This window comes from Musca vetustissima, unplaced genomic scaffold (assembly GCF_032173495.1).
Source record: "Musca vetustissima isolate MV318-11 ecotype Yass unplaced genomic scaffold, APGP_CSIRO_Mvet_v1 utg6387, whole genome shotgun sequence".
Taxonomy (NCBI): Eukaryota; Metazoa; Arthropoda; class Insecta; order Diptera; family Muscidae; genus Musca; species Musca vetustissima.
This window is the reverse complement of record NW_026880437.1, coordinates 99,333-121,755: the sequence shown is the minus strand read 5'-3', so window position 1 is coordinate 121,755 and position 22,423 is coordinate 99,333. Positions and strand designations below refer to the sequence as shown.

Below are 22,423 nucleotides of genomic sequence, written 5' to 3'. Positions count from 1 at the left end.
TTATTTTGCCAAGGGGCAATCAATATCGATACGATTACAATGACGTGCTTCCATGGTAAGAGTGTTGGCCACACACACACACACACCCCAATGGTGTGTACTGTGTTCAGATAAAATATCTATGATAATTTATTTCATGAAAAAAAAAACATGAACGATGAAATGAAATATTTCCAACACAAACAGATCTACAGAAGAGAAAAAATAAAAACAAAAATACTTCTGATAAATGATTTCATAAATGCCAGAGAACATGCAAATTTTCTTGTTCAAAATGGCTGCTACTCTTGTTACTTCTCATTTTGCTAGGCAGGCAAGGGAGCCCGAGAAATTAAACTTTAAACTTTGTGTTGTTTTTTGTGTTCTGCAGTATTTAAACGACATTGGCATTATTGCCCATATTATTGTCATCATCATCGTCATCTGAGCCATCGTTGCCTATGGAGACTACAAAATATCGTCTTAGCCGCCTGCAACGCCAAGTGAGACCATAGCAATAACTTCTTATATTGGCACATTAGTAAAGGTCTTTTATCATATCTTTCAATATTGGGGCTTTTTTCTGTTGGTATCTCCAGCCAGGAGTGAACGTAGTTGGCTCCAAACATTGCTTTTAAACATGTTGTGCCTTGCTTTCAAGCAATGGTAGCTCGTGTTTATTGAAAATTGTCGAACAACATTAACAAAATATGGAGTAGTACCTGTTGTTCGGAATATTCATACATACATATATCTTGGTGTTTTATTTTTTTGGGAGGCTATTTCGTGGTCTTCGTTGTGGCCATTGATTACCACCGCATTGAAGTTAAGAGCGAAAAAAAGAAAAAAACTATCATCATCATGATCTATGTTGTTGCCTGAATTTTGTTGTTGTTATGCCGTTGTCGTCATCCATGTATTTTTGTTACTGTTCTGCCGTTTGGGTTTGTTGTTGGTAGCACGTGATTGTGTCGTATTGAATCCTTTCTTTTGTTGCTGTTGCTACTCCTGCTCCTCACAGAGCATATTGTTTAGCCGAACTAAATACTACAACAAAATTGTCTAACATTTCATAACCAAGAAAAAAAAAGAAACAAGGATGACTGGGAGTCGGGATTTGCAAGAATATGGAGTAAGTAAGAGGTTGTTACAGGCCATGACCCGTGTATGTTGATATTGTCGTCATCGTTGTCGTTACCGTCGTCCCGGTTATTGTTGTTGTTTGGTGTACCTGGGGTCCAACGTATTACATTTAGCCATAATACATGTTGCATGTTATTAGTTTTAAATTGTTTTTTAAACGTTTTATGTAATGTGGCTATGAACATTAATATTGAGAGGGGGTTTTCTTATTCCCTCTGCAGGTATAGATGATATGAAAAGTTAGTAAGAAAAGTAAAAGGGATGTGGGCTTTCCTATGGATGTTATATTCATTCGTTCAAATTTGTTGGATAATATTAAGTAGCGATGGTATGATAAATTCGTGTTAAGCTGAATATTTAAGGTAGACACTTTTTCATAGGACATTCAAATAAAAATTAGAGGTATTTTTTCCGATAAATAATGGAAAAAATGCAAATCGTTTGGTATTATTTGATGTGGTGGTTTTCATTTCTATTAGTGAACCAAATACTATTTTACCGAATCTCATGTTAAAAATTCCTGGACTGCCAAATTAAAAACACATCGTTGGGAATCATCTCGAATATTCTCCACAAATATTTTCCAAAAAAGTCCTATAAAAATATTCAATAAACACAATAAAATATTCCAAACCAGTGAGCGGAGCAGTATAGTCGGACGGGGCCGACCATACGATACCCTACACAACTACCACAGAAATCTATCTTTTTGCAAATTTTTATTCCGATCCTGGGTAATATTTCGTGATAATTGCACCCTTTTTCCCGATTAGAGGTCAACAGCACCTCTTCCTTACACTGACATATTTTCCGAATATTACCAATATTCAGTACAGCCCTTCTAATTACTTGTCCATATTCCCTTCACCGTGGGTTGTGTTGTGATGTTCGGCTTATAATTGTAGCCTATAGATCGAATCAACAAACACAAAAAATTAGTTTTCGGTCCACTTCACCCCAAAGTTATTATCTGATCATGGCCGAAAATTATAGGCGTTGTCCTTGGCCATAACTGGAACCTCATGGAACATTTCAAAGCGATCCGCGCTATATTTCCGCCCTCTAGTGTAATAATGGCTTATTAAATAATATCTGAATACGTAAGCACCTATACATTTTTACGTGTAACTCCCACATCCGACTACATACGACAATATAATTGGTATCAATTTAAAGGCCAAGCACTCCTCTTGGATATACTATCAACATCTCGGCTCTATGTTCTTCAGGAGTAAATATCTACGCGTTAGAATACAAATTTTGTTATTTTTCACTCAAAAGTCAAGGTCCATTTGACCCGCTAAATATTGACCAATCTTTATCAAAACAGGCATGCTTATTCTCCGTGTAGAAATTCGAAATATACCATAATTGCTGCCTCTGGAGCGACCAGAAAAACCGACAAAAATTAAGTATTTGGTCCATTTCATCCCCTAAATATTAACCGATCTTTACCAAAAACAATAGGGGTCTTCATTGGGCCGAACCCTTCCTACATGCAAAATTTCGTGAAGATTGGTTCGTAACTGTGGCCTATATCGTGTCGACTCAGCTAGTCGAGATATGATCTGTATACTTAAAGATCGGTCTAGGACCAAAATTTCGCGGCGTTAATAACTCTTGGGGCTGCACAAAGCTATAATACCCTGACAACATAGTTGTGTAGGGTATAAAAATGTAAAATATATCCTACCAAAATTTACTTTTAAAAATTGTCTTTAAAAATCCATAATCGGATGTTGATGTTTCAAAATATAATAAAAATATATGAATACATTTTTTGAAAAAAAATCCACACTTTGAAAAATGTATTGATTAAACGAATTTAGCTTTGAAAATTTAGTCCTTAAAAATTATCTTTTAGAAATGTAAGTTAGTTGTAAAATTAGTTGTATTTTAAAATTCTCAATCTTAAAAATCTACTCTTTGGGAAAATATTGTTTAAAAACTATACTTTTAAAAACTATTTCTGTATTTTTTCGAAATAAAGGCTGAAAATTACGACCATATCTTCCCCCTCTCTTTACCACTTAAATTATCCTAAAAACCAAAAAAATACTACACCCTTTAACCAATAATAATTTTTAGGATATTATTTTAAAAAATGTGATCAAAAATATTCATTAAAAATCATTCTAGGAATATTATTCCAAAGCAAGAATAAAATATGCACACTGATAGCTGTTATAGCTAGCTATAGATGATACGATTGTTAATGCAATAAGTTTCAATTTTTATTTTTTATTCCCAAAAAATAATGTACTCTCTTCACCACATCCATAGCTAAGGGCCACACACTGTGTCACAATATCTTGACCACCGACAATGCCTAACCCTTTCTTTGTAAGCTTTTGCTATTTGTTAGCGTTAACTTTAATAACTGGTTTGGTGTTTTTGACGTTATGCCATAGCCATTAGCTATATGTTACATTTTTTTCTTTTATCTTGATTATAATTAATAATACAATATTATCTTTAACACAATTTATAATTTTAATGGTTTTATAGTATTTCATATATTTTTCTACTCTCCTAAGAGGTTTTTCCTTTGTCATTATCGGTAATCATCAATCTTATTTTTTGTGGTCTAGTGATTTTTGTTTTCTACCATGTAGGCTTTTTCCAATTTCAAATTTGGTTTAACTTTTTTCATAGGAGTTGTGATGTTTGAGTTAATGTGTTAAGCTTTGTCTATAGAACGTGTTGTGTGTTTGATAGCTTATAACTTTGTTTGTTTGGACATTGGTTGCCGGCTATTGGTTTTGGGGGTCTCACTGATACATGTATGATATAAATTATGATTGATGAATAGTTTTGTAATTAGGTTGAAGAGATATAAACAAATTTTGTAGATATTGTTAAGGCCTAAAAAATTTATAAAAATTTAGCACAGTAGTAACGCCTACTAGTTATGTTAAATTCTTAAAGTGAAATTTCCCCTTGGTTTTATATTAATATTTATCAATCAATATAAAAGATTTCCCCACCAAAAACTTCTGTCACGCCTTCTTAAATATTTCTATCTCACAATAAAAAATTGAGTCCGCCTCTCAAAACCACCAAACTCCATTTAAAAAATATTCCTCCTAACTCCATACTATGTTGCCGGGTTTGTTTTCACACTTTCCGGCTATTCGACATCATCTGAAATATTTATCGCTGGGCGATGGCTATTGGCAATTTATTGCTTCTTAAGTAGTTTTAACGTCAATCAATGCGATCACTTTGATTTTAATGTATAAAAATATACAATATCGCACATTGTTGTTTTTGGGTTAAAACTTTTAGCTAAGCAGTATTATCTTTTACCAGGGGCTTCTGCTCTCTACAACAACTTTAAAAGCCAACACAACAACAATTTAGGATTTAGAGATCCCCATTCCTTTTTTTCTTAACAAATTTGCATTACCCCAAAACCTTTTTTGCAAATTCAAGCAGTCTTAAAGTTTGGCGAACTTAGCAAAAAAAATCAAAGATTGCAACCATTGACGCGTTAATTTTTTTGTTGCTCATATAAAAAATAACAACCAACAAAGAACGAAAGAGAAACCACAAAAAACTTTATTTCAATACCAGTTCTATGGACAAAGTGCTGACCCAGCTAAACAAAAAAAAACTTTTGCGAAAAACCCACCAACGAAAAGTCAACCAACTACCTGTAATAAGATCACAGCTTAAGTTCGAATAAAAAAAATTGAAACCTCAAAACCAATCACCAACGCCACCAAAACACACAAACGAACAACCACACACATGATAAGTGGCACAACTTTTAAGTTCAGTTTTTTTTTCGAAAAAGAAAAAAGAACGAGTGCAGTAAATAAAAAAAATACAAATTTATGAAATGAGGTTGTGAGAACGGCGGATATCTGAATATCGAATGTCAAGTAATATGAAACAAATATTAACAAGAATAAATAAAAATTGTAGAATAAAATAAAAAATTAAATAAATAAATAAAGAATCTGTAAGAAACTTAAGCGTGGATTTAAAACAAAAACATTTTTCGTTCTTTTTTAATTTATTTTTTTAAGTATTTTTTCAAGAAGTTTCACTGCATAAGCTAGGATTTTTATACCATTCACCGCACTGTGGTACAGGGTATTATGTATTTGTGCATATGTTTGTAACAGGCAAAAGGAATCGAGATAGACCCATGGTTCCTTTTAATAATGGTTCCATACAATAATCACATTCTGAGTCGATTTATGTATGTCCATCCTTCCGTCCATGCATTTTTGTGAGCAAAGTACAGGTCGCATTTATGATCCGAATTGGACGAAATTTGGCACAGCCCATTCGATTGGCCCAAGGACGAACGGTGCACCAAAGTCCTTGAAATTCATTAGATTTGCACGAATTTTGGCACGGCGTACTGAATTAAGTCGACAATGATGTGTGCGAAATTTCGGGAAAATCGGTTCAGATATAGATATAGCTCCCATATATATTTTTGTCCGATTTAAGGTAAATGGTATACCAAAGCCCCTATATATCTTCCGATTTGCACGAAATTTGGCATAGCGTACTGAATATGGTCTAGAATGATGTGTGTTAAGTTTCCTGGAAATCTGTCCAGATTTAGATATAGCTCCCATATATATTTTCGTCCGATTTAATGTAAATGGTACACCAAAGTCCCTATATATCTTTCGATTTGCACGAAATTTGACACAGCATAACGAATTGGGTCTAGAATTATGTGTGTTAAGTTTTCTGAAAATCGGTTCAGATTTATATATTGCTCCCATATATATTTTCGTCCGATTTAATGGAAATGGTGTACCAAAGTCCTTATATATCTTTCTTCCGATTTAATGTAAATGGTTTGAGTGCCACACCAATTAACAGAAAAAATAAAATAGATCGAATTTTCAACTGCGAAGCCAAACCGAATGAGATAGACTCATTTCGTAAACGGATGGTGACTAAAGATGAGAAATGGATCACATACAATAACCCTGTGCAAAAACGATCGTGGTCAAAAAGCGGTGAAGCACCTCAAACGGTGGCCAAACCGGGACTAAGGGCCAGGAAGGTTCTGCTATGTATTTTGTGGGACTATAAGGGGATTATTTATTATGAGTTGCTTCCATATGGCCAAACGCTAACTTCTGATCTCTACTCTCAACACCTGGACCGTTTGAAGATTGCAATTTACCAGAAACGGTCAGAATTTGCCAACAGGAGAGGTGTCGTGTTTCACAGGATAACCCAAGGCCATACACATATACTATCTATTTTCGAGAACGTCGGTTGTTAATAGTTTTCTCTTAATTTTTTTTCTTCTACCCCAATCAAACCCGCCTCGTTTACGATGCTGTATCAGCCTTTAACTCCTACTACCAAAACAAAAAAAAAACACCAAACATTTTTACTTTTGAAAAACCTTTAGGCCACAATGTATTTTTGTTGTGTCTACTGCTGATAATAAATATTTTCTATCTGCTGCAGTAATTGTTGTTGTTGCCATTGCTGGCTAAAGTGTTGGGCATTATTTCCATAAATTTGATATTTTCCACAGTTATTGTAAATTTCAAATTCTTTTTCGTTTGCAAAACCATTTTCATTTGAAGTGGGTTATGGTAAATTACGATTTTCCTTGTTGTTGTTGTTGCTGCCTTGGCTATTGTAGCTCTTGATTTTTTGGGGTGTAAATTATAATTAGAAGTTATAAATTTTGTTATAAGCTTTACTTGCATGCACCGTTTGCAATTGTGGGCTTTAATTTTTGGGTGGATTGAAGTAGGCTTAAAAGGGAAGGATGGAGAGGGGGTTTCTTACACATAGGCTTTATCCAAGAGTCTAGTTTATTGAGGCAATAGCTACTGCCATAACAGAAACCAGTTCAATTCATTTAAAAGTTTAAACTGCTAATTAATCTTTTAAGCCAAACACTAATTGTTTGCAGCACGACAATGGGAGGAGGAGAGGCCGTGTGGACTTACATTTGTTGTTCTCCATTAAATTTGGATTTTTAGATAACATCCATATACATTTGTCATTTAAAAATTTAGTATGGTTTCTATCACAATAATATTTGTTTCTTGCATTGTCAGGGTCTGTATCGTGGTCCTGATGATATTGTATGTGGGATTAGGCATATATTTTGGAAGAATGTTATTTTAGAACTACCAGATCATTAAGAGTGGATATTATTTCTAATAAGTTAAAAGTAGTCGAGCTTCAGTTCATTTTTTTCCAGCCTAGATTTTGAAAAAATATTTGCTTGAGGACAAGCAGAGCCTGGATTTGTAAACATTTTTTTCTTATGACCAATTATATGGTCTGGATATTTTAAAATTTCTATGACTTTTAGAGTCTTATTTAAAAATCGTAATTCTAATAGGACTACGAGAGCCTTGATTTATGAAAAAATTTACAGGCTAGGATTATCACAGCCTAAAGCGTGGATTTATTTGAAGATTATCAGAGTCTAAATTTCGCATGTTTTAAGATTATTTATTTCTACCAACATTAGATCTTGTTTTGTATATGCATGAGTCAAACAAAAGACTTAAGCAACATACACCGTAAGTGATGTCAGCTGAAATGTTTTTCCAAAACCCCCAATTGAAGTCACCAATAACTCTTAAAAGGTCTTAGTACTAATTTATGACTCTTCATCTTCTTCTTAAGTACTTATTATCAATTTTTGGCTTCTTTGGCCAACCCACCGGATGTCTTAATATATGGCTGGGTTCTTGTGGAATTGATAATTGCCAAGAACAAAAATCTCCACAACAATCAGCAAATTTTGAAAATTTGCAAAAATAAGTACTTTGTTGGATATTTTCGGCCCATGACTAAAAAAATATAAAAAAATAAATTCTTGGAAACCCAAAACACATTATTACCAATGTTCCGCATTAAATTCGAAACCATTAAGTGTTTCTTAAATTTATTTTGCACAGCTTCCAAACTAAATTACCTGCTACTGAAAATTTATTTACTGTGAAGTTTTTCTTTATTTGCTACAACTCAAAATCTAATCTCCAAAAATTCTATCGGAAGTGGGTGTATAATAACCAACGAAAACATTTTAAAATCCAAGTTTTTTATCTTCTGTGTAAATCTGCAATTGTGAAAAAATCTATGTTTACCTACATGTTTGCCATAAATTCAATAAATGGTTTCTATCGCATTCCGCACAATTGTTACCTTTCATAGGCACCAACAACACCACCACACAGAAAAAATTAAATGTGTGCTAATTTCTAAACTTGTTTTCTTTGTGGCTAATCATAAATTTGTTAACGTTAACATTTTGAAAAAAAATGTCTATTTTTTCAGAGGGAGGAGTTCAAACATAAATTCTTTAATGGAAATAATTTCATATGTAAGCAAAAAGAAAAAAATATTTAAGCTTATTTCGGTTTTGCCAAAAAAAAAATCGAAGTAGGTTGAGTGGTTGTTACTTAAATTGTCTGTCCAAAAGTAACAAGTGTTGAATATTTTTAATGAATTTTTAATTTGCATGAAATTGCTGCTTAGTTTTTTTCATTTGATGCTAATCATGTTATGTGATGTTGTAACAAACAACCAATCTAATGTATGATTGCCGAAGAAAAAATTATGTGATAGCAAAAGTTCAATACTCGTTTGTAATGCTCTCTGATTGGTTGTTGTTATTTATGGGAAAATATTTTGGAAATTTATATTTCCTAAATGGGGTATAATAAGCGTTAGATTTTAAAGTTTCTTCGGGACTATCAGAGCGTTTATGGAATATTTTCATCTAGCTCTAATAGAGCTTGGAGATTCAAACAAATTTTTTTTTAGGACTGAAAAATATTTTTTCTAGGATTTTAAGACTCTAGATTACAAAGAATATTTTTTTTTTCTAAGACTATCAGAGCTTGGATTTTTAAAGAACATTTTTTCGTCGGCTAGGAGGCCGTGAATAAAAAAAAACTCGGATTTCCGGATCAAATATTTTGTTTCTAGGAAAATCGATTTTTAAGAATATTTTTTCCGAGACTATCAGAATGCGATTTTTTTAAGGATATTGTTTTTCTAGGACCATTAACGGATGAATTCTTGAATTATATGTTTTAAATATTTAAAATATTAATTTTTAAAAAATATTTTTTATACCCTACACAACTATGTTGTCATAGTACTATAGCTTTGTGCAGCCCCAAGGGTTTGTAACGCCGCGAAATATTGGTCCTAGACCACCTTTAAGTATACCGATATCTCGTATCATATCTCGACTAGCTGTGTCGATCTAGACATGTGTAGAATGGGTGCTGGTCAATGAAGACCCCTATTATTTTTGGTAAAGATCGGGATATATTTACTATATTTTGTCTGATTTTCTGGTCGATCCAGAGACCGTAATTATGGCCCATCGATTTTTTATCTGTTTTGATTAAGATGGGTCAGTATTTAGCGGGTCAAATGGACCCTGACTTTTGTGTGAAAAATTAAAAAAATTTTATTCTATGGCGTATATATTTACCCATAAAGGATATAGACCCAAGAAGTTGATAGTATATCGAAGAGGAGTAGTTGACATTCAAACTGTAATTGGAAGTAATTAGAAGACTGTACTTAATATCAGTAATATTCGGAAAATATGTCAGTGTAAGGAAGAGGTGCAGTAATCGGGCAAGAGGGTACAAATATCACGAAATATAGCCCAGGCTCGATAAAAACTCGTCCGACTATACTGCACCGCTCACTATTTAAAAATATTTTTTCTAGGACTATCGGAGCCTGAATTTTTAAAGAATATTTTTTTCTAGGACAATTAAAGAGTGTTTTTATACCCTTCACCATACTGTGGTTCAGGGTATTATGTCTTTGTGCATATGTTTGTAACAGGCAAAAGGAAACGAGATAGACACAAGGTTCCTTTGAGAATATGCATAGAATTACTTTCTGAGTCGATGTATGCATGTCCGTCTGCAGATGTTAAATTGTAAACAAAGTACAGGTCGCATTTATAATCCGATTCAGATAAAATGTAGCACAAGTCACTTATTTATGGGAGCTTGAAGGGTATCATATAGTCGGCCCAGTCCGACTTTACTACTTTCCTTACTGGTTTTTATTTATATTTTTTAGAACTATCCTAGATTTAAACAATGGCTTTTATAAAAGCTTAATGGAATTTAAGGATTATTTTTTGTCGATGGTACACTTTTAATGATTATGTTATCTAGATCTATCAGTGGTGTGTATATTTAATTATTTTCTCGGTTTATATATAGATTTTTTCTTTATATATTTTATAATTTATCGTGACCTTAATATGGTATTTTAATTGTTTTCTTAATCTCCAACTAATTTTTCAAAAAAATCCAAGGTGATTAAGTTAAAATCAGTTTCGTTTTTTATCTCTTAACTACCATCATTGCAACATAACCAACATATTTTTTTCGACGTTTAACCTTATGAACTGTACCACTTTTTTCAAGAAAAAATTGCGATACTAAATCTTCGAAAAAACGAAGAAGACAAAGTGTTGAGACAACCTCGCACAAATGCCACATATGGATAAATGATGAAGTTGTACATCAACAATGAACTCCAGCACCTATGCAGGTCGACAAAAAATCCAAACGAACAAAACAAACAAATTAGCACTGCAAACAAAATAAATGACCATCTAACCATTTAATTGCCATAAAATTCTTTAACAAAAAATAACAACAACAAAAGCTGGTGTGGTGAACACCAATAAAAAAATTTTTTGAAATATTGCATTTTCAACAAATACAGCAAATTTACTTCTTTTTTGCAAAAAAAAAAAAAAGAAAATGCCCATACCTCTAATTAATTGAAACACTTTAAAATTTGTTTTTAATATATTTCCAAGAATTTGCTGGTGTGGCAGCAATGTTCTCAGGCATAAAACAGACAGACAAATATATAAATAACTTAATATTAGTTATAATTCTCGACATTAATAACGGGGGAATGATGAAAGCCGTGTTTGTTTCTTAAGTCTTTTGATTTGTAGGAGTTGTGTTTTCGGTTAGACAGGTTGCTTGGTTTTTTAATTTTTTCTTGTCTTTTTTTTTTTTGGTAAATTTTTTGTAACTCTATTAGAAGCACAATCAAATATAACCAAATTTTTTCATGTATGTGTCTTTTATTCGTTGCATATTTGTCTATCTTTGGCGTAGGTGTTTCTATGACTTTATGTAGTCAAACTTTACTTTTGGTTGGTTGTGGCTGAGATTTTTGGAAGTTAACCAGCCAACAGCTGCAGCTACTTGTGGTAGTTGTTGTTTTTGTTGTCTTTGGCAAATTAATGAACATACAATATACAATTTGAAAATAATTGTATGTGACTATGGTTATTATTTTTATGAATTTTTGTGGAAATCAATTTTTATTTCATTTTTTTTATTAAATGAAGAACAAATATGTAATTTGGATGTCATATTTTATATGGCACAAGCGTGTATTTTTAAAGAATTTAAGGATTTTTTTGGATTAAGGATTTTAATGAATATTTTTTTCTAGGCCTCAAGTCTCAAATCTACGCCTATCACAGCTTAGATTTTAAAATAATACTCTAGGCCCATCATAGAATATTTTAAACGAATTTTGTATAGGACTATTATAGACTCAAGTGCAGATTTTTAAAAAATATTGCCTAGAACTATTCTAGGACTACTAGAGGCTTAGATTTTTTCTTTTCTTAGACTATAAAGGGCTCATGATTGGATTTTGAAACATATTTTTAGCGTATCAGATAGCGGATTTTAATTAATATTTTATTAAGACTATTAGCGGTTCAAAAATGAGAGGTTTTTTAAGAATATTTTTCTAGGACTATTAGTGGCTCAATTGTGAATTTTTAAAGACTATTTTTAGAGGCTAAAGTTTGGATTTTTACGATTATTAGAGCCTAACGAATATTTTCTAGCGTGGATTTTTTCTTGGGTTATCAGAATGTGGATTTCTAGGTCTATCAGATTTATTTATTTTTAATAATATGTAGAGAGAGAATTTTTGGACTATTAGAGACCAAAAAAATATTTTCTAGGAGACATTTTTCAAAGATTTTTTAGGACTATTAAATGATCGTTTTAAAGAATTTTTTTTTCTAGGACTTATTTGAGATCATGCGTTAATTTTTAAAGAATATTTTTTCTAGGACTCTTAAAGGCTCAATTGAGGATTTTTAGTGAATATGAAAAAAAAATATTTTCTTCTAGACCTCTAGACCCATTAAAATAAAACATAAAAAATATTTTTCCTAGACCTACTGAAGCGTGGATTTAAAAAAATATTTTCTTCTACACATATTGAAGCGTAGATTTCTTAAAATATATATGTATTCTCAATTTAAAAGCCTATTTTTCTAGAACTCATCTTATACTCTCTTATATTGCATATGGCTCCAACAAAGCATATCGATTCCATTAGTTCCAGCTAAGTAGATGACTGGTCTGCTGTACCTTGTCTTAGGTGTTGGGAATGCCATCTATCGTTACCTAGAAACAACGCCTGATAGGATTTTATGCAGTGGTTGAGGCCCTGGCTTATTTTTCTCTATCCTGTATCTTTTCTTGAGGGCATAGAGCTTCCACGAAGCATATTCATATTGGCATTTTTTTATTCCAACTAAGTCGATGATTGTACTGCTGTAACCTATCCTACGTGATGAGACCGCCATCTACAGTTGCCTAAAAACAACGTCTCATAAAATTTTTTGCAATGGTTGAGGTCCTGGTTTATTTTAGTGTTGCCATTTTCCAGTGCTTGGCGATATATCCTGTCATGCCTATTTTTGTGTTATCCTCACGTGTTGAAGTTGGTTATTAGAATGATAGGAGGCTTCGGATGCATTTCATCTAAAAGGAAGATGTAAGCCTGAAAATGTCAAACAATGTTTTTAGGGCTATAAGAGCATTGATTTTGAATATTATTATTATGAATATTATTTTTCTATAACTATAAAATCGTGAATTTTTTAAAAATATTTTTTTCGAGTCCTACAAAATTGTGGATTTTTAGAAACAGTTTTTTCTAAGACTTTCAGAGCCTGAATTTGTAAAGAATATTTTCTGTGTAAGGATATAGTGGAAAAGGAGGATGAAAAAAATGCGAATATCGATTTCATATCTTTGAGGACCCTATCTCAAATCTTATGAGCGACAATTTTGCAGAATATTTTCATGTCGAAAAATCTCTTATTATGGTATTTAGTTTACGTATCAAGCAAATGAGGACGAAAATTACGCACAAGGACTCGTGATAGAAGGAGGATTTGTTTTACAAAAATATTCCGTATTGGATGTGACTGAAGACATGTCATCTCAAAAATAACCTGCAATGGCCGCAAACGATATAAACCTTTTCATTCGTGAAATTTTATCATTTCATACCTCAAAACTTGACCTATAGTGAATTTATACTATTAGGTTATTGGCAAGCTCATTCATCCCCATAAGAAAATTTCCACTCTTCAGACCATGAGCTCCATTTTGTTCCACATTGCAATATAACTTTCAGTTTCAAAAATAATGCCCAAAATCCAAACCAGAGATTTTGATTACGTAAAAAATGCGAGGGAGAGTTGATTACTTCAACACGGCCATGTAAGGAAAACTATTTTCTGTCAGCTAAATTGTTGTGTTGTGTGTACAATGAAGCGTGTTTATGTTTGGTGACAAACAAATTTGTTGGCTGCTGTTGTTTTATGGAGTTTTCTTTTTTTTAATTATTTTGAAAACATACAATTTATTTTCCAATACAACACAAACCGGCAGCTGGAATGACCAAAAAAACGCATGTATTAGAGGGACAAAAACATTACAAAAATCTAACAATTAATCAAGGAAAACACCAACACTTTTTCTCTGTCTTTCTCCCGCTCCCTCGAGATTTAAACATAAAACAAAATTGTTTTTAAAACGGACACTTAGGAATTTTGCTATTTTGTTTAAAGTATTCAGCTATTTTTGGAGTTTGAATGTCTAACTAACTGACATGTCAAGCACTACAACATTGGAAGAAAGCGAAAAAACCCGGGAGTCAAAATAGAGACCAACAAAATAATGTTTACATTGAAATAAAAAATCCAAACTTCATTTTATCGATCATGATTTGAACGAATTGCTGTGCTTGCTTGCCTGCTTTGTTGTCTTATAATTTTCACTTCTGGCAAACTTTAAACTAAATTAGGAAATTGAAAGCATGTTGCAAAATGCAGTTGGTTTTTTTTATTTTGTTTCTAATACACATTTTAACACCACCATGTGAACACAGACAGACACAAAACACGTTATTGCAATTTTGATGTCAATTGTAATTATTCACACTAGAAATCGAAATGAATCGCATGTAACAAGACATATGTATATCGTCGTCGATATACACACTCACTCGAACTCCACGTATTCGTACAGGAAAAAGTGTTAACTCTTAACTTCATAGTTAGTAACACTTGCGGAGGTTTTCTGTATTGTGTGGACTAGGAATTACGTTTATTTTCTTATAAGATCTTTGTGTTACAGTTGTTTCACACTTTGTTAGGCTGCAGGAGGAAAAAAACTACAACTGACCAATAAAAACACTAATCAATAGATTTGGTATGGAAATATTGGAAAACCAAAAAATTGGATAATTTTCCGTGATTTTTCATTGAGGAAAATATGAGAAAAACATTGTTGCATGAATACTGCAAAAGCACGTTGCAATTTACTATTGGTTAGACTTAGGCGTTTAAGAGTAATAAATGAACATCTATTATTATTATTTAAATTCTGGATCTTGAAAAAATTAAATCAATATGGCCTTACATTATAGCTCCTTCGCTTTTTTGGGGGCTAAGGAGTCAATGAGAATATATTAATTAGTCCTTTTTACTTGGTCTGCTATTCCCTGTCTTAGCTGATGGGACTGTCATCTATCGTTATCTAGAAACAACGCCTCCCGCAGTTTTATGCAGTGGTTGGGGTCCTTGCTTATTTTTTCTGTATCCTGTTACTTTTCTTGAGGGTATAGGGCTTCCACGAGGCATAACCATCTTACTGATTAGTACTTTCAAGCTAAATAGATGTAGCCTGTCCTAGATGTCATCTATAGGTGTCTAAAAACAACGCCTCTTAGAAATTTGTGCAGTGGTTGGGGTCCTGACTTATTATTTTCCCTCTTGTTACTTCTCTTGAGGGCATTGGCTTTCACGAAGCTATCTTACTGATTAGTCCTTTTCATTCTAGCTAAATAGATTGGTCTGCTTCTAGGTTATGATGCTGCCATCTATCGTTGCCTAGAAACAATGCCTCCTAGAATTTTTTGCAGTGGTTGGGGTCCCGACATATTTTTTTTAGTCTCACTTGTTACTTTTCTTAAGGTCTTAGGGCTTCCGCGAAGCATAGCCATCTTTCTGAATAGTCTTTTTTATTCAAGCTGAATATATGATGGGTATGCTCTTGCTCGTCCTAAGTGATGGCGATGCCATCTATCGTTGTCTAGAAATAATAAACACAACATCTTACCGATGAATCATGCCAGCTAAGCAGATGATTGATCTTCTGTTACCTAACCCAGGTGATGGAAGTGCCATCTGTTGTTGCCTAGAAACAACGTCTTCTAGAATTGTGTTCAATGGTTGGGATCATAGATTATTTTAGTGTTGCAATTTTCTTCTGGATGGCGCTATATCCTGCCTTCGAAACATTTCATCTTCAAGGGAGATGTAAGCCTCATTTTACTTGGATTCGAACCCGGGCCACACAATTTGATTTAAAAAAAATTCTTAAATTTTAAGGAAGATTTTTGCGAGACTATCTGGGCCGCAAGGCGTGGATTTTTAAAGAAAATTTTTTGTAGAACTATCCAAGCCACAAGGCGGGGATTTTTAAAGAAGATTTTTTGTAGAACTATCCAAGCCACAAGGCGGGGATTTCTAAAGAAGATTGTTTGAGAGACTAATCCAAAGCGTTAAATTTTTAAGCAGTTTTTTTGAGGGACTATCAAAGCCTCAATGCGTGGATTTTTAAAGTAGATTTTTTGTGGGACTATCAAAGCCAAAAACCGTGGATTTTTAAAGTAAATTTTTGGGGGACTATCAAAGGTACAAAGCGTGGATTTTAAAAGTACATTTTTGTGGGACTAGCAAAGGCACATAGCGTAGATTTTTAAAGTAAATTTTTGAGGGACTATCAAAGGCACAAAGCGTGGATTTTAAAAGTACATTTTTGTGGGACTAGCAAAGGCACAAGGCGTAGATTTTTAAAGAAATTTTTTGGGGGACAATCAAAGGCACAAGGCATGGATTTTAAAATAATACTTGTTAAGGGGCTATCAGATCCACAAGGCACATAGGGTGTCAAATATTCCGGTTTGGTACAGTTCTCTTATAACAGTACCGCATCACTTTCGGTATTTTGAAGGTTTTAGCTCAAAATACCGTAGATGTATGTGCTTACAAAGCCCCCACATAAAGGTCCCGCCCTTTTTTTGGTACTTTTAATGTTCTAGCAACATTTTCGTAATGCTGTGGATTTATCTTGGCATTTAGGGTTCATGGAGGGTGAAAACCATATATGCCGAAAATATTCAATATAAGTCCATAACCCGCATATAGGAGCGGAAATAAAATCGACTGCCTCGGTTATTCATGCTGAAGATCCTGAAAATGATCCGGTTGTATATTCCATTGTATCCGGCAATGATTTGCGGCAATTTGCTGTGGGCCAAGAGTCGGGTGTTATTTCCGACTTGTGCAAAGGCACAAGGCGTAGATTTTTAAAGAAATTTTTTGGGGGACAATCAAAGGCACAAGGCATGGATTTTAAAATAATACTTGTTAAGGGGCTATCAGATCCACAAGGCACATAGGGTGTCAAATATTCCGGTTTGGTACAGTTCTCTTATAACAGTACCGCATCACTTTCGGTATTTTGAAGGTTTTAGCTCAAAATACCGTAGATGTATGTGCTTACAAAGCCCCCACATAAAGGTCCCGCCCTTTTTTTGGTACTTTTAATGTTCTAGCAACATTTTCGTAATGCTGTGGATTTATCTTGGCATTTAGGGTTCATGGAGGGTGAAAACCATATATGCCGAAAATATTCAATATAAGTCCATAACCCGCATATAGGAGCGGAAATAAAATCGACTGCCTCGGTTATTCATGCTGAAGATCCTGAAAATGATCCGGTTGTATATTCCATTGTATCCGGCAATGATTTGCGGCAATTTGCTGTGGGCCAAGAGTCGGGTGTTATTTCCGTTATTCGAAAACTGGATCGTGAAAGTTTGACCCGCTACCAACTGATTGTCAAGGCAGCGGATAATGGCGGTTTGTCCAGCAGTGCAACTGTCAATATTAAGGTTACGGATATCAATGATAAGAATCCCGAATTCGATGAATCCGATGAACCCGCATATAGATGTTCCGCCTTATTTCCGGTAATTTGAAAGTTTTATCCGAACTTGTCAGCCCATGTGGTTGTCATTTCCGCGTTCTCAAAGAAGATTTTCGATATAGGTCCGTCTTATGACATATGATAAAGGTTTAGATTCGAAGTGGCTGTAATATGACCTAGTCGAACTTTCACTTGTTCATATTGTATTCATATCCCATTATTTTAATTCGATCAATTCTCACATCTCCTTCCCTTGTGTTTCTCTTTCCAGGATCGCGCTCGCAACGTTTCCGAGCGGCTAACATCAACCACCACACTCACAGTGAATATAGCCGATTCGGATGATTTGGATCCCTCGTTCATCTATCGTAATTGTGTTCTATTGGATGGAGCATGCATTAATCCCGAATATACCGCCTCAGTGCCTGCCGGCTCACTACAAGGTGTCCTAACCGTTACTCCCGAAAGAATACAAGCTGTGGACTTGGATACTATCAGTGCACCAATACGTTATTCATTTGCCAGTGGTATGCCTGGAAATTATGCGGATTATTTTGAAATTGATGAACAGACGGGAGTGTTGAAACAAATCAAAGCTGTGGATACCTCGACTGCGAAGCGATATGACATTATTGTCAAGGCGGAGGAAGTGTCAATGATTAAGAGATTTACTACGGCGAAATTGACAATAAATGTGAAGCCTGTTGATGCCAATCCGCCGGTAATTTCTGCTAGCTCCATTGTGGGCTTTGTTGATGAAAACTCCCCCTTGGGTACAAAAGTTTTAGATGAACATGGCAAACCGATTAGCTTTAAGACCAGTGATGCTGATTTAACAGAAGATGATCCGAAACCGGACTACATTTATGAATTGACTACACCCTCATTTGAGGTAACTTCCGAAGGTGTTTTGGTGGTCAATGAAGAAGGTCTGGATCGTGATCCCCCGGCACCGGGTAAATATAAATTCCAAGTTGTGGCCCGAGAACCCAAAACAAACGCCGCCAGTGCACCGCTGAGTTTGACTGTGATTTTGAAAGATGTCAATGACAATGCACCGAAAATTTCAATGGTCCCACCCGTATCCATTACCGCCGGAGATGGTGTACGTAAGCTGGCCCAGGTATCGGCAACAGATAATGATGAGGGTGCCAATGCCGCTATTACCTATTCCATATACCACGTTTCCAATAATGGTCTGCAAAAGTTCACCATTGATGAGCAAACGGGAGAAATTGAAACCCGAGGTCGCCTATTGGCTGGAGAACAATATAGTATAACGGTACAGGCCACCGATGTTGGGGGTTTGTCGTCACAGGCTATTGTGGAGGTTACTGTTACACCGGGACCGAATACAAAACCACCGAAATTTGTGAAGTCCGTCTATGAGGTGCAGGTGAGCGAAGGAGCCGAAATTAATTCCACTGTCTCGGTTATCCATGCTGAAGATCCTGAAAACGATCCGGTCGTCTATTCCATTGTATCGGGTAATGATTTGCGGCAATTTGCTGTGGGACAAGAGTCGGGGGTTATTTCTGTAATTCGCAAATTAGATCGTGAAAGTTTGACCCGCTACCAATTGATTGTAAAGGCAGCGGATAATGGTGGTTTGTCCAGCAGTGCAACTGTCAATATTAAGGTAACCGATATCAATGATAAGAATCCGGAATTTGATGAATCCACCTTGCCCTATGTCTTCCAAGTTGATGAGGGCCGCGAACAGGCATTTGTCGGCATTGTCCACGCCACCGATGCTGATGAGGGTATCAATGCTGAAATTACCTATTCCATACCTCAGGATATACCATTCTCCATTAATGGTAGCTCCGGAGAGATAAGGACATCTAAGGCCTTGGATTATGAAAAACAAAATGAATACCGTTTTGTGGTCACAGCTAAGGATGGGGCACCAGATGCCCGCCTGGGAACGGCCAGTGTTACGGTACAGGTCCGGGATTTACCAGATGAAGTACCGAAGTTCACCGATACCCATATTGATGTTAAGGTCCCAGAAAATGAGCCAGATTTTTTGGTGGCCACGGTGCAAGCCTATGATCCTGATACTATTCCGGATATAACCTATGTGATACGTAAGGGAGAAACAGAATTCTTTAAGGTTAATCCTGCAACAGGAGAGATTCGAACCACTAAGGGATTGGATTATGAGAAGCAGAAAACCCACGAATTGATTGTGGGCACAATTGAGAATGATGAAAATGGTCCTGGAGATACGGTGAAAGTTGTGGTGGATGTGGAAGATCGTAATGATGTTAGGCCCGTTTTCGTTTCCGTACCCGAACCCGTTACCGTCAATGATGATCAACCAATTGGTGCCATGATTGCCACGATGCCAGCCATAGATGGTGATGGTTCATCCCCAGGTAATGTGGTACGTTATGAAATTGTCGGTCGCGGTAAGGCATTGAAATATTTCCAAGTTGACCCCGATACGGGAGCCATACGCATTCGAGATGAGTTACGTAAGGAAGAGGATACTGAGTACCAGGTGGATATTCGTGCTTATGATATGGGTGAACCCCAACTGAGTTCAGTGGCCACCTTGCCGGTATTCGTTAGACACCTCCTTACCGATCCCAATGAAGATAGTGCCATGGAAGGACGCACCGATAATGGTGTCATTACCTCACCCGAAAGCCTCGGTTTGGCCTTTAGTGATGATAGCTATACGACTGGGGTTCCTGAGACCACTGGTATCAATGCCACCATTAAACTCATCCAGGTTATTAATTCGAAAAAATCGGTCAAATCGAATCCTGGTTTTAAATGTGAAATAATTGGAGGAAATGAATGGGGTCTCTTCAATGTTACCCAAGAGGATCATGGTTGTGGTATACAGCTGATAAAACATTTGGATTATGAAAATATGACCACATTCTCGTTGGATTTGCGTTTGACCTCCCACAAGTATTTCATTAATCCTCAGAAGAGTACAACAACGGTTAAGATTATTGTGCAGGATGAGAATGATAATGCTCCGGAATTTATTTTTAATCGGGCTCGCGGCCGTAAGGATACCTTTTATGGTGTGGTTAGTCCTGAAATGGACATAGATACACCAATTTTGCAAGTTCGAGCCACTGATCGGGATTCTGGTAAATTTGGAATGATCCGTTATAAGCTCTATGATGAGGAGGATAATAATGTCAATAATGAGAATTTGGTGAGTATAGATTTTGGAATAAATCTGAAGGGTATAGTTATTTTATGTTTAATTTTTCTCCCCTTAGCCCTCCACCTATTTCACCATGACCGAGGACACTGGCATCTTACGCACTGCCAAATTATTCCGCGACGAAGCCCAATTCCCCATGATTTTCTATGTAGAGGCCAGAGACAATGATGGCCAGGAAATGGGTTCCCATCGCACCCGAGCCCGTATTGTCATCAATAAAATTACCGATCTGCAACGTCATTCGCTATTCTTCTCTGATGCCACACCCAATGAGCTACGTAATCATTATGCCGCTCTGGAGGAATTGTTCTCTGAAAAGACCGGAGGTCTCATTAGCGGTATTGAAAGATTTAGTAATCGTAAATTTTTAAATGAAAATGGTACCATATTGGAAAATCCCGCTGCCACGGATGTTTGGTTCTATTTGATTGATCCCAAGACGGAAAAGATTCTGCCACGTAATGCCTCAGTGGTGCAAGAGACATTATTAGAACCCACAGCAAGTTCGGAGATTATTTTCGCTGCCTCATCGAAAACCCGGGCCACTGCAGAGGGTATTTATGCACCCATTGAAATGAAACAACAGGTCCACAAGGTACGTTCAGGAAATCCATTTCAATCTGAAAAAATATATATAAAGTTGTTTTTTCTACAGGTCAAGGCCGCCATTGCCATTGATGATGAAGTATTCCCCTACACCTTGATAGCCATTTCAATAATTATTTTAATTTTGGGTATTATTGGTATTATCTACATATGTATCTCCTGGTCCAAGTAAGTTTGAGAAACCTATGTTCAATTTAATCAATAAATAATAATTTCCAACTTTTATTACAGATACAAAAACTTCAAACAACGCATGCGTCAATATTCCACTCCAAGCCCCACACGTTATGATCCGGTCATTGTCAACTCTCAGGCCTCAAATGCCGGCGACACGGTAGCCAATCTGAAGGAATATGAAACCCAAGTTCTAGCCATGGCTGTACCACCAGATGGTGATGATGAATTGCAACTGGATTTCAGTGCCAAAAATCATGCCTTCTCTTTGGACAATGTTAGCTATATTACCCACAAGGAACACAATGGTAGTTCAAGTGGTGGCCAAACAAGTCCATCCCATTCCGAGGCCACAACTGCCACCATTGCCACCCTGCGAAGGAATAATAACAACAATAATCTAAATAATATGTCCGCCAATAATAATATCAACAACAACAATAATCACAGTACCATGAATAATCGTCAAAACACCTTCAATCGTACACTCGAGATGAATGCCCGTAATAATGCCAACCCGCTGGCAGCAAATGGTACCCTACCGGGCACCCTCACTTTGGGTCGCATTAAACATCAAAATTCCAATCATTATCAAAATGGTGGCTATAAAATGGATAGTGTTAGTCGTAATAATTTGGCAAATTTACAAAATAATGCCTACAGCACCTTGGGTCGGAGGGGTAATACATTTGGTAATAATTCCAATTTGAATGGTGGCCTCAATGGTGATCTTAGTGGTGGTAATGGAGAGCTAATGACAAACACGTTGGGGAGAAATCATCAACAGCCGCAGCATAATATTCAGAGGGGTTATAATGAGGTCCCGATAACAAATCCATTGTTTCAGAGGTAAGTTGGAGGAGTCGAGAGAATATATACGTTCGTAAAAACGTATAAATTTGCAATTTCAAGTGACAATTTATAGACGATGTCATTAGGACCGAATCAAGGGACCCAATAATCACCTTAAACTTGCCTTTACTTGCAT

General features: G+C 35.5%; 1 protein-coding gene across 1 annotated transcript in view; it reads left to right on the top strand.

The window, feature by feature from the left end:
• The window catches only part of LOC133326040 (cadherin-99C), a 125,589-nt gene that overhangs the window by 101,805 nt on the left and 1,361 nt on the right, over positions 1 to 22,423 (top strand). The window contains exons 6-9 of the mRNA XM_061534715.1: positions 17,734 to 20,643; positions 20,711 to 21,250; positions 21,311 to 21,429; positions 21,493 to 22,284. Of these exons, the coding sequence (XP_061390699.1) occupies positions 17,734 to 20,643; positions 20,711 to 21,250; positions 21,311 to 21,429; positions 21,493 to 22,284 (4,361 nt within the window). The remainder of the gene's footprint in view (positions 1 to 17,733; positions 20,644 to 20,710; positions 21,251 to 21,310; positions 21,430 to 21,492; positions 22,285 to 22,423) is intronic.